The sequence below is a fragment of the Polistes canadensis genome, unplaced genomic scaffold (genome assembly GCF_001313835.1).
Source record: "Polistes canadensis isolate GaletaPanama2010 unplaced genomic scaffold, ASM131383v1 scaffold_43, whole genome shotgun sequence".
NCBI classification, from domain to species: Eukaryota; Metazoa; Arthropoda; class Insecta; order Hymenoptera; family Vespidae; genus Polistes; species Polistes canadensis.
This window is the reverse complement of record NW_014569590.1, coordinates 694,665-707,039: the sequence shown is the minus strand read 5'-3', so window position 1 is coordinate 707,039 and position 12,375 is coordinate 694,665. Positions and strand designations below refer to the sequence as shown.

At 31.2% G+C, this 12,375-nt stretch overlaps 4 protein-coding genes and 1 pseudogene across 5 annotated transcripts; 1 reads left to right on the top strand and 4 right to left on the bottom strand.

Moving 5' to 3' along the window:
- The window catches only part of LOC106784974, a 1,241-nt pseudogene extending 1,194 nt beyond the window's left edge, over positions 1 to 47 (top strand).
- Positions 48 to 195: 148 nt separating this feature from the next.
- Positions 196 to 1,571, bottom strand: LOC106785013 (probable U3 small nucleolar RNA-associated protein 11). 2 transcript variants are annotated; one of them, XM_014745112.1, is made up of 2 exons: positions 1,259 to 1,571; positions 196 to 1,186 (listed from the first exon to the last, which is right to left on the bottom strand). In XM_014745112.1, exon 2 carries the CDS (start codon positions 1,164 to 1,166, stop codon positions 405 to 407), a length of 762 nt encoding a protein of 253 aa, XP_014600598.1. In that variant the 5' UTR covers positions 1,167 to 1,186; positions 1,259 to 1,571; the 3' UTR covers positions 196 to 404. The 2 variants fall into 2 exon arrangements, with proteins under 2 accessions (XP_014600598.1, XP_014600599.1); XM_014745113.1 differs by having other exon boundaries at positions 196 to 1,198; positions 1,259 to 1,378.
- A 49-nt stretch (positions 1,572 to 1,620) lies between these two features.
- Positions 1,621 to 4,565, bottom strand: LOC106785011. Its single transcript, XM_014745110.1, has 4 exons — positions 4,272 to 4,565; positions 3,951 to 4,191; positions 2,419 to 3,726; positions 1,621 to 2,190 (listed from the first exon to the last, which is right to left on the bottom strand). The coding sequence occupies exons 1-4, from the start codon at positions 4,284 to 4,286 to the stop codon at positions 1,772 to 1,774; spliced, it is 1,983 nt and encodes a 660-aa protein (XP_014600596.1). The 5' UTR covers positions 4,287 to 4,565; the 3' UTR covers positions 1,621 to 1,771.
- Positions 4,566 to 4,734: 169 nt separating this feature from the next.
- Positions 4,735 to 6,417, bottom strand: LOC106785012 (putative tRNA (cytidine(32)/guanosine(34)-2'-O)-methyltransferase). Its single transcript, XM_014745111.1, has 5 exons — positions 6,151 to 6,417; positions 5,977 to 6,046; positions 5,703 to 5,902; positions 5,227 to 5,621; positions 4,735 to 5,144 (listed from the first exon to the last, which is right to left on the bottom strand). The coding sequence occupies exons 1-5, from the start codon at positions 6,269 to 6,271 to the stop codon at positions 4,827 to 4,829; spliced, it is 1,104 nt and encodes a 367-aa protein (XP_014600597.1). The 5' UTR covers positions 6,272 to 6,417; the 3' UTR covers positions 4,735 to 4,826.
- A 795-nt stretch (positions 6,418 to 7,212) lies between these two features.
- LOC106785005 (IWS1-like protein) lies at positions 7,213 to 11,818 on the bottom strand. Its single transcript, XM_014745097.1, has 7 exons — positions 11,219 to 11,818; positions 10,997 to 11,123; positions 9,047 to 10,891; positions 8,564 to 8,924; positions 8,186 to 8,475; positions 7,999 to 8,110; positions 7,213 to 7,912 (listed from the first exon to the last, which is right to left on the bottom strand). Exons 1-7 carry the CDS (start codon positions 11,229 to 11,231, stop codon positions 7,790 to 7,792), a joined length of 2,871 nt encoding a protein of 956 aa, XP_014600583.1. The 5' UTR covers positions 11,232 to 11,818; the 3' UTR covers positions 7,213 to 7,789.
- Between the last annotated feature and the right edge of the window lie 557 nt (positions 11,819 to 12,375).

The window sequence follows — 12,375 nt, the reverse complement described above, 5'->3', positions numbered from 1 at the left end:
GATGACTCCAGGACAAATGCCAGGAATGCCAGGGATGTCAGGGATGACTCCAGGACAAATGCCAGGAATGTCAGACATGACTTCAGGACAAATGCCAGGAATGTCAGGAATGACTCCAGGACAAATGATGGGAATGCCTCCCGGATAAATATCCATAACAATACTAATAACATCAATAACTAATAACAACTATGGTCAGGGTTGCCATCATTGAATATAGGAATAACTATATTACAAATATTCATTCAACCAATACCACTTACAATGATCTTAATAATCTATTAACATAAATAAAACATAGCATAATGAACAGTGAAAAAACTGAAATTATTTAGTATCTTAAATTTTAATCCATCGGAGAGGATATTTGTAAAATAAGTTTTCCTCATATGTATAATAACATATTACCGCTTCCTTTCAAACTTCCATTTATAGATCGGAGCAGAATATCTGGTCGCAGGTTTAACCTGTTTCGGTTTTCTTTCCTTCTCTTTGGCTAAAACTCTCTGAATTTCTAATTTTTGTTGTACTATTGTCAACTCTCGTTCTCTTTCAATTCTCTTATCCAATTCCTTGTAAGCCATGTATTTCTGACGTTCGATACTAGCAAGAGTATTTTGATCGATTTGAGGAAAACTGGTCTCTTTTAATTTATTCAAATTAGGTCTGTTTGAACGTCTGGACAATAATGCAGGATGTGTATTTAGCCTTTTAACAATGTCAAAGTTTTTTTCTTCTTTATCGTCTTCCACAAAGAATATATGCTTATTTTTTGTTTCATTAACAGCGTCTATCAAATGTAATTGACTCTGCAACTTCTCTACCTTTTTAGCTTCTATGTGTCTCTTATATGCAACGTATCTGATATCTCGAGTTTCCATTAATTTGATTTGCTCAGGTGTATGCTCATCATCCTTATCTTTTTCTCTATGAATACCTTTCTCTACCTTAGAATTGATCATGTGAAAATAAAATTCATCTGGATTTCTATTGAGTGCACGCTGTTGCAATAACTTTAAAGTACGTTCTTTCTTATGATAATCTTTAGCTCGGGCAACATAATCTTTCTTTTTTTCGAGAAGACCCAAATGTTTACGAGATTCGGGTTGATGTCGTTCTCTATGCGTTTTTTGAATTGATTTAGCTGCTTTTTTCCAGGAAGACATCCTTAAATTATTTTTCAAGCCTACAAAAATAACTAAAATTTAAACTGTTATTGTAAATATTAGAAAAATTAAAATAAAATAAAAGTAAATACCTTTTTCGTAATATTACTTCCAAGCAATATTATTCGAACGATCAAAAAATTTATTTAGAACAAGAAATCACGTGTAAAAATGTCTTTCAATGCAAACTCTATAAAACATAACCTTACAATTCCAAACTGAACACATATGCAAGCGCGCGTCTGCGTATAACAGTGTTATACTGCGCATGTGCAAAACAAAGTACAACTTCTACCGCCAAATATGATATTTATATATACTTATAAATAAATCTATTTAAAAACAAAACAATATACTAATCAAACAACAAACTTATCATATTTGTGTTTTTAAATATTATATTACCATAAAAATGAAAGTAAAGCAAAAAACGCAAGAGAAAAGAAAAAAAAGCTACATAAACAAAAGATAACGTTATTAATGAAAAATAAATATAATTTACTAAAATCCAATAATAATGGATCAACAAATCAAAATTGTCGTACATAAACTAATAACGTATTGCTTTGAACTAATATTATTTGAAACACTTGATCAATTTTTCTTTAATCGCTAGATATAATATCGAATTGCACAGATTGATGTGCTCGTGATGGAATCGGTATAACCGTATTTCCAACGGACAATGAGCCTTGACTAAAAATTTGTGTCCCCGATGATATTCCTCTTTGAGAAGACAATTGATTTTTCATCCTTGCGATGGGCTCTCGACTTTTGATTTTATACCAACCACGGTGTCTTTTCGGCGTTGGACTTCTATCATCCGCACGTAAAATAGTGGAATCAGTTCTCGTCATCGTCGTCACATCCGAAGATGGAGATTCTTCCTTTAAATCTCTTGATCGTTTACGCGAAGTAATATTTGACGCACAACTTGATAGATAATTGTCGGTTGACGATGATGAAGGTATTTCGTTATTTTTAAACATTTTATCGTTCGAAGTTGGCATTAAAAAATTTCCACCTATACCAACATATAATTGGATAGAAAATATATACATATACATACAAATAAATATGTTTTTAATATATTATATCATATTAAAATATATTATATATTTCATAATATACGTTATATAATGCAATTAATTTTTAAAAACAATTTTGATCTCCAAATATAACGAATGTTTGTTTCAAAATAATATTAAACAAGTAGCGTACGATAGGGCTTTCAAAAAATTCATTAACATACCGGAAAAACTTCTGAAAGCTTGTTTAACGGCATGCGTCATACTGGATAACAGACCTGCACAATTGTTCTTTCTATGTAAGGAACTTTCTACGTTACTATTGTGCGACGACGATATGGAATTTGATGCAAGATAGAATGCACAGTTGTCGCTGTTCTCTTTATTATTGTCCATCGATGTGGTCGATTTTCTACTTGTCGTTTGAGAAAGTTTACTTTCGGCCAAATCGGAAATCGATGATAATTCCTTTAAGCCAGATTCGATAAGAGGTCCAATATTGTTTGACGTTTCACCGGCCAAATTGTTTTCGACAATCACCATCATCATCACACGAGAAGTGCCAGCAGTCTTTTGAGTAAGGCATATGTTGCTATGTGTTCTGTTGTACAATCGATTCTCTTGTCGAATATTATTGTCCTTCTCATAACTTTTCTCATCTGAGTTTAATTCATTTTTATTTTTATCAGACGTTTTATTCGTAACAGTAAAATTCGGCTTCTCTTTATCTGATTCCATAGGTATTTCTTCCATCCTAACAGTCGATCGTGATAAAGATTGTCGTGCTTCATAATATTCATCATTTTCCGTCATATTTGTACTACCGATACTACCTCTGCTCATGTCACATTGATCAGAAAATCGTACTTTTTTAAATGAATTTGATCTTCTTTCCTCGTGTATTTGTACTCCAACATTATTTTTCTCTTCCGATAATAACCCACCTTGAACTTCTGTTAATTCCATGTGATCATTAGGTTTTTCAATTTCATAGTTCAAGAATTTGGTTTTCATAGCAGTTACATATTCACTTGCTTCTCCTTCTGTCATAACCGATAAGGTCAATCCTTTTGGTGTATTCTTCGAGATAAATTGTTGTTCTTCCATATCAAAATGACTTGGTAAAGATCGAAATGGTGTTTTATCCAGATTAGTATAACAAGTCAAATATCTACTAGACTTACCCTCACAATAATCATTTATTTTAGAATCCGACGAGTATGTGTAACTTTTAATCGACGTCGCCGAACTTATGTTAGGTGTCTTTAAAAAAAAAATCGGTAAGTGTGGTGTCTTGTATTCGAAGCTCGTTTGTTTATTCGTAACAGCAACGTGCATCGGTGTACTCGTTGTTCTATGAAGTTGTGGTGGTGATGTTAACGAATCAACGAAATTATCATTGTAATTACCATCGATTGTTGAATGTTCTTTCTTTTTTGTTCCCAAAAAACATGAGATCGGTGTAGCCACGAGAGATCTTCTTTCGGATATCGATACTTGAGGTCGTTTGGTAAACCAAAATTTGCAGGGATCTTCGAAAATTCGAAATTCGTTTAATAATTATTATTAATTATAATTTTCAATGTCAAATAAACTTGGAGTATCTCGTACCACGTGAAATCTTTATTTGTGTAATTAAATTTCGAATTATTTTTATTTTTCTAAATATGTACAACTTATAAATCTCTTAACTTCGATTGTTTTAAAACATTGGATTGAGATTTCACGTAGCACCAGGTACAAAAATAAAAATTACCGAATAATTCGAAATCCTTGTTTTGTTCGAAATAATCACCGCACAAGTAGCAATACAAGGGAAGATGATTGATGATTACATGACTGAGTAATTTCTCGTCGAATTTTGGATGCAACGGGAACTTTTCACCGTGACACAACGGACAATAAAATTCTTGATTTGAATGTTTATTTTTTTTATGTCTATTACAACATTCGGTGCAACAAAATAATTTCTTACAAATGTTGCAGGTTCTATTCATCTGAAAAATTTCAACGCACACAAATTAATATAACACATTTTTCTTGTTTCTTATTCCATTATAATTTTAAAGATAATTACCGAAGAAGAAGACATGAAGACGAAGAAGTCACTAAGTGTTCGCTAGAGCAAATTTTTACTTACGTCTTAACTTGCAAGCATTTTGATACACGAAGGGTATTCCAATAACATAACAGACGATTTGGAATATTATTCTTGTCGATATTTAAATAATTCATCCTTTAATTTATTAATTTTATATTTTAAATAATTTCAAACTAAAAGTATTTAATATCCGATTTGAATATAATTGTCACACTCTAAATATTAATACTGATCAATTTCTTCCAAAGATAGGCAAGTTCTACTCGTGTTTGATACTTATATGCGCAAGGTTAATAATATATTTGTCTTCCGAGTTTCTCAATGTTTACTAATATTTTTTTTTCTTTAGCTTGTACAACACACAGGAACATAAGCCAATGTAATTTATAACGCGGTAAATGTAAAATAATATTCATTTTACAGATAAACTTATATAAAATAGAATAAATAGAAACATTTATTTGTTAAATATACAAATTAATTTGATTACAATATATTTTTCTTTTAGATTAAAATAATTTATTTACTTCCTTAACTGCTATTATTTTCACTGGATATATTTAATTGAAGTAATGACTTCAGAGAAAGTGTATTAATCACTTCCTCCTCTTCCCGATTTTTATCCATATTTTCTTCTTCTTTTAATTTTTCATTTATACATTTTTGTTTTTGCCTTGCTTGTTCCTTGAATTCAGATAAAGACATTGAACGATTGCTATCGATAATAACACTAACATCTGCTTTTCTAAAATCAGTATTTCTATTTTCAATTAAAGAAAGCGCCTCTTCGTATGGGGGGGCAATTGGGCTTTGCACTGGCTCATGATATTTATATTCTTTTCCTTCGAACTGTAAATATGTTAAAATCTATTAATTTAAACGATTATACAATTAAATAATTTTTCTAATTATTAATTATTATACTCCTCACATTAAGCGGATAGCAGGTATCAGAATCAGGTTGATTTAAGTCTCCACATACGACAAATGGTACAATGAGTCTGTTAACTCCTGTCAACTTTTCAAAGTTACATGGCTCATGAGTGAGAAGAGGATTCAACATGTGAGGTTCGTATCCTTCAGGCGGTGAATAATCTTTACATACTACGAAAGCTTCTATGCTGGAATTTCTAGAGCTACTTGGTTTGGCACAGTAGACGTAAGGAAAAAATATTTTTAATTGCGCATATAATAAGGAGACATCTTTAGCTCTAAAAATCTTTGCTACGAATGTTCCTCCGGGTCTTAATATATGAGTAGTAATATTTAAAGCTGCTAGTAGAAGTTGAGATTGAATGTAAATATCCATATCATGCAATCCAGTGACTAAAATACACACAAACAAAATTATTTATTATTAATATTTATATAATTTTAAAATGTTAATAAAAATGAAAGAGAAAGTACCATCAGGAGCTCCATCGCATACAACTAAATCAGCTTGCATATTATCAAAATAAGCAATTATGTGCTGAGCAGTAGCAGTATTTGTAATATCTCCTTGAATTTGAATGACACCTTCCAACGGTGCCATTGCTTGCAAATCAACAGCAACAATTTTGGGAGGCGTAGCTTCACCCTTTTCCAATGCCTTTTTGTAATTTTCGCTTAAAATTTCAAATGCATTATATTATATAAAATTGAAATATGTATATTATTTATTATATTTATATTTATATACTTTAATTTTCGTGACAAAACTTGACTCCAACTACCAGGTGCTGCACATAAATCAACAGCCTTATTTACACCTGTAATGAGAAATGTATGAAAAAATATCACTTTAATAGTTTGTTTTAAAATAGAAAATGATTGTAGGACAAATTTATAATTTTGTTATGTTGAGATACGGTACCATCAAAAATATTACATTCATTATCGATTTGTAATAATTTGAATGCACTGCGTGCTCTCCAACCTTCTTCTTTTGCTCGTCTATAATAAATATCACGTTTGTCTTTCGATGTTTTCCCCATTTTTAATAGAAATGATAAATTCACTATTTTTTCTTTTAAGTTATTATTAATTAATTAAATAATACATTTATATTTAATAAATAGGACACGAAGGTTAGTTGATAAAAACTTTAGAAAGTAAAGAAGCCATGTTGAAAGATCTACTAGCGCACCTAAAGTTGAAAATGAAAACTACTTGAAATTTGAAATTTTAATTATTTACATAATTTTTTTATTTATTACGCAAGATTTGTATAATTATGGGTGTAGAAAGAAAAAAGAAACATTTAATTAGAAAATTTGTATATATTTTAACTATTTATATATATATATATATATAATGAAAAATAAATTGCAATTAATAAAACATTCCTTGATACATTATTAAAAATTACCAAAACTATATTGTTTTGCAATTTTCTAACTCTTTAAAAAGCAATTTTTATTAATTCATTATGTAAAATATATAATAGTATTAAAAAAAAAATTGACAATATTATTTGTATGTTTGAGCCGTTCACTAACGAAAGATATTGCCTCCACATTAAGAATTTTTATAAATTTCAGCACTTAAACATTATGCACATTATTAAATAACAAAAAATATCAATCAATACAAGATGTACATAATCATATAAATGTTTTATCATTTTCTTTTTTAATGGAATTAATTGATTTGGTTACTGAACAGCTTATGTATTTAATTTATATAATTAAAATTAATTAAATTGCGAACTATTATTAAGGAAATGCGAATAATTGCAGATACCTTAATCATCATTCTTGTCAAAATATTATGTATTAACTAGTGTTAATATTAATATTTACTGTGCAACGTACATTGCATTATTATTATTATTATTATTATTACTATAATAATAATAATAATAATAATATAAAAATACTAACTATTAATATCTTTACTTATTAATATTATAATGAAAACCCTATTACTTTGTTCAAAATATCAATCAATATTAATATTCTCTTTGAAATGTAGATTGCATTATTACTCTATTATAACAATAATAATAATAATTTGTATTATTGTTGTTACCTAATCTTATTATGAAATTTCTATAATTTTTGACAAAGTATCAATTAATATTAATGCTCATGTTTACTCTAATGTACATTATGTTATTATTATTATAACGTTACTTCATCTTATTATAAAGATCACATTTTATAAAGAAATTTACTTAACACATTACGTACCGCTACAATTGCGAAAACTGAAAAATGTAATTTTTATAAATTTTAAACAAGAACCCTCTTGCATTATACAAATGACATTTCGTTATTTAACGTAATACACAAATATGTACACATGGGTTTTACATAAAGTTCTAACGAAATGCATAAGTATGTGCAGATGAGTTTTACGTGAAGTACAACAAAATTCACAAATATGTGTGCAAGGTACGTAATTTGTCAATTCAACAAAAACTAACTAACTAGATTTAACGCGTTACAATATATAATATAATATTTTCGATGTAATCAAATTTGTTTATGATTTCCCTAATATGTACATTATTACAAGGACATTTTTCGTCCTTCTATCGATATATCTACAGCTCTTCTTGCTGATTTCATTTTTTTGTTATCTATATAATTTTTCATATGCCTCTCAAATCGATTCATTTGCTTTTTGGTGCTCTGTAATTCAAATATTTAATAATTTATACATAATAATAAGATAATGAAAGTTGATTTGTAAACTCATACTAATAACAAATACTTACTCTACTTATATCGACATCTGACTTCCAATCAGGGCGCACAACGTAGTCCTTGTTAGATGGCCTAGGAACTCTTGCTCGTGCAACCCATCCCGGATCTCCAGGTCTCAAAGGTCTTAAAGAAGATATTAAAATTGGACTATTGCTAATATCATGTAAATGTTTTCTAGATGATGAAAAGTCACCATACTTGGAATCTCCTTTCAAGGCTTTATTAATGTCTTGTGATTTTAGAGAAGATCCATCCTCTTCTACTTTTCTTCTTTTATGAGGTTTCTGCTCTATATCACGCTGTAATCTTTCTTCCTTTGATAAGGCCTTAAAATCGGCAGACAAATTGAATATTGGTCTTGCCCATTCATTGATTAATTTCCCAGCACGTTCTTTATTTTCCTTAGTTTCCTTGGGATGTTTATACAAATACATTACAGCCTTGCCAATGCCTGATTGTTTCAAAGATGACTGATCGATTCTTGGGAACTAGAATAAAGAAAATAAACATTAATATGTATACATAAATTCTAACATTGTAAATGTTAAATATTTTTATCAACTACATTATATTTACCTCCCACAAAAGTTTCAAGAGACTGTCTCTTATTCTTAAAGATGGTAATGATCGATCAGGCATTGGAGCGAGCCAGTCTGTTAAAACTGCTAATACATTATGCTCTAAAAATGCCAATTGCAAATCATGCTTTTTCAATTGGGATAAAACCTTAGGTAGCATTGCAATTTTATTCGTAGCTGGCCTATTTGATTGATTTAACTTTCTATCTTCTTCACAAGCGCCTTTCATGTCGGCTAACAATTGAGCAATAATATCATCATTATCATTAATTATGTCAATATCTTTACGTTTGCGTCTGCGTGATTGTTCCTCCTTTTTGCGTGCCAACATTCGATCAAAATCAGACATGGAATCATCTCTGGAAAATAGAAATAATAAAAACGATTAACGTTTTATATATTTAATTTAATATATTTCAAAAAAAATGTTAATTCTAATATAATTTAATGAAAAAGGAAAACAATAAGAAACTCTACTTACATTCCTCTCTCTCCAGGAATTATTTCATCATCAGATTCTTCATTATCTTGTTCTCTGACATTAACTTCTTCTTCATCTTTTTTTGCATCTTCGTCTTCTTTCGGTTCCTCATCATCTTTTTTCTTAGCTGATTTATCCGCATTTTCTTCATCTTCACTATCGGATAATTCACGAGTTACTTTTTTAGAACTTTGAGCAGCATCATTTTCATCTTCTGAATCAGAGAGTATTCTTTTTCGCTTTTTTACGCCACTATCTGACTCTTTGCTTGGACTCCTTGATCTAACAGACTTTGAAGCCGATCTTGATCTCGATCTGGTGCCAGATCTTGAGCGAGATCTGCCTCCAGACTTTGCAATAGAAGGAGTCCGTGATCTGGACCTAGACCTTGATTTTGATCGTGAACCCGAATGCGATCTTGAACGGGATCTTGATGGTGATCTTGATCTTGAGCCTGATCGTGATCGTGAACCAGATTTCCTCGATCCAGAGTGTGATCTAGATCTGCTAGATCTAGAACCTGATCTTGATCTAGAGCGTGAATTTTTTCTTGATGCTACACCAGATGGGGAACCTTTTCTTGATCCTGATAATGATCTCGATCTTGATTTAGATCTGGATACGGATTTTCTTGAACCAGACCTAGATCTAGATTGGGATATCTTCCTTGATCCTGATCTTGATCGGGATGCTTTTCTTGATCCTGATCCTGATCTTGAGCGGGATGCTTTTCTTGATCCTGATCCTGATCTTGACCGTGATGCTTTTCTTGATCCTGATCTTGATCGGGATGCTTTTCTTGATCCCGATCCTGATCTTGATCGGGATGCTTTTCTTGATCCTGATCTTGATCTTGATCGGGATGCTTTTCTTGATCCTGATGCTGATCTTGATCTTGATTGAGATACTTTTCTTGATCCAGACCTTGATCTTGATCGAGATGCCTTTCTTGATCCGGATCTTGATCTTGATCGAGATGCTTTCCTCGATCCTGAATCTGATCTTGATCTTGACCTAGATTTAGATTTTGACAATGCTTTTCTTCCTGGACTTGGAGATCTTGATAATGATCCTTTATGCGATGCCACAGGAGATTGTTTTCGAGATCCAGAGCCAGATCTAGATCTAGACCTGGATCGTGACTTCGATTTAGCCTTTTCATCTCCTGAATGCGATGGTGATCTTGAGTGTGAACTTTTTCTCGATGAAGGAGAATGTTTCTTTAAGCTTTCAATGGAGCGTGACTTTGATCGTGACTTTCTAACATTGGAAAAAGAATTTTCCAATGAAGCTTTAGGCGAGCAAGAACCTTTTCTTGAGCCTGATTGTGAATGAGATTTCGATCTTGATCTTGATGCACGATTAGCATTAGGAGATACAGAACGTGATCTTCTTGATCCAGAACGAGAACGCGATCTAGAAGCTGCCCTGGGTGACGGGGATCTTGATGGAGATCGGGAATTCATTGGGGAAGCACTTTTACTTGGTTTTACTGAATTAGATCTAGATCTAGATCTAGATCTTGATCTTGATCTAGATCTTGAACGTGAACCCTCTTTGGATTTACTTGGTGATGGACTCCTGGATCTCGAAGACGATTTTCCAGAGCGTGCAGGACTGGGTGATTGGATTTGTTTCCTTTCACCACTATACGCACGTTCTTCAGAAAAAGATTTGGAACGAGATCTGGAAGCTCTTAGATTCCGAGTACTGGATGCAGGAGAAGGTGAACGACTTTTAGAAGGTGAACGAGATCTAGAATATGACTTTCTAGAACTGGCATTGGAACGTGCAGAAGTTGACGATGCTGGTGATGCTACTTGCATCGGCGAAGAGGGCTTAGATCTGTAAAACATAAAGCAATATGATTGAATATAAGGTTATGATAAATAAAGAGTATAACAGAGTATACAACAGGGTATACAATAGAGTATAATAATTAATATTTACCTTGCTGGAGATGAAGTTGGACTTCGAGTATTTGATCTACTCCTATTCACGTTTTCAACTCTAGCGGAAGAGTCCTGTGAGGAACTTCTAGATCTTCCCCTTTCATCTTCTGAATTACTATTTTCGTCTATAACCACAAAATAAATTTCATTAATTCAATGAAAATGTTCATAAAGTTGATTATTTTATTATTTGGTGAATCACTTTGATCATTTTACTTACCATCTCTACCCATTGTATCTTCTTTTTATATATAAATATGCAAATATTTATAAATAACTCTTGATAACCAGTCAGCTCTTCGATCGATTATTACAATGTTTAAGTTAGTTTTGTTTAAACTATTAATAAAACATTACTAAAACGTTAACTTAATTTTTATAATCGACTAATATCGTGAAAAGGATATTTCACAAATATATAAGACAAAATAAAATCAGAAAAGAAACTTTATGGCACAACGCTTAACAACGTTCGAATACTTTCGTAGCTGTTTTCTAACTAAAATTAGGGGTGCTCAAGCTCCCTTGGATACTTTCACTTTAGATAGTTCTGAGTGTTAACCAATGAGCGAGCTTGAAAATATTTTCTACCGGCGAGTTCTCAAGCGCTAGCCAATGAGTAAGCTTGAAATATTACCCCCTTGCGGAAGCTTAAGCAAGCTTGAAATATCGCCCCTTGCGGAAATCTTAAGCAAGCTTGAGATATCGCCCCTTCCGAGAGTTTTAATAAGCAAGCTAGAAAACTTTCTCCAAATTCCATGAATATTTTTGTTGTTTATACAATTAGACATCGATCTTTCTGTCGAAATAAAAAATACGTAGAATCTAAAAAAAAGTCAAAAAAGCAAGAAAGCGGCTGGCTTTTTCTGCTAATTAAAACTGCATTGCAAGAAAAAATGTTATTTTCAACAGAGGACAATACTCTTAATATGAATTATCAAACGATAACTAATAAATGAACTTGTAAAAATAGTACAATAATAGTAAGCGTTGTTCGAAAATACGTCTTACGATAGTGTTAAAAAATATAGCATATAATTCATAAGAAATACATTAACATAGATTATCATTTATTTTATTTAAGAAAAATATTTAACATAGGAATGTGTTGAACATATTGAACATTATTACATTAACTCATTGTTAAACCAATATTCTTTATTTTTTAAGGCTGATAATTATCATGGTTCAAAGAAAAGGCTGAATAAAAGAGACTAGGCAAGTGATTCTTCAACTTTTTCGATTCTCAGTTTCCTTGCTGAATAATTTTAAAGTTTCACATTTTATCTCACGTCAAAAATTGGAAATACACACAGAAATAAATATAATTAATTAAAATTTTATAATATTTTACGATGCACAGTTTGACAACCACTT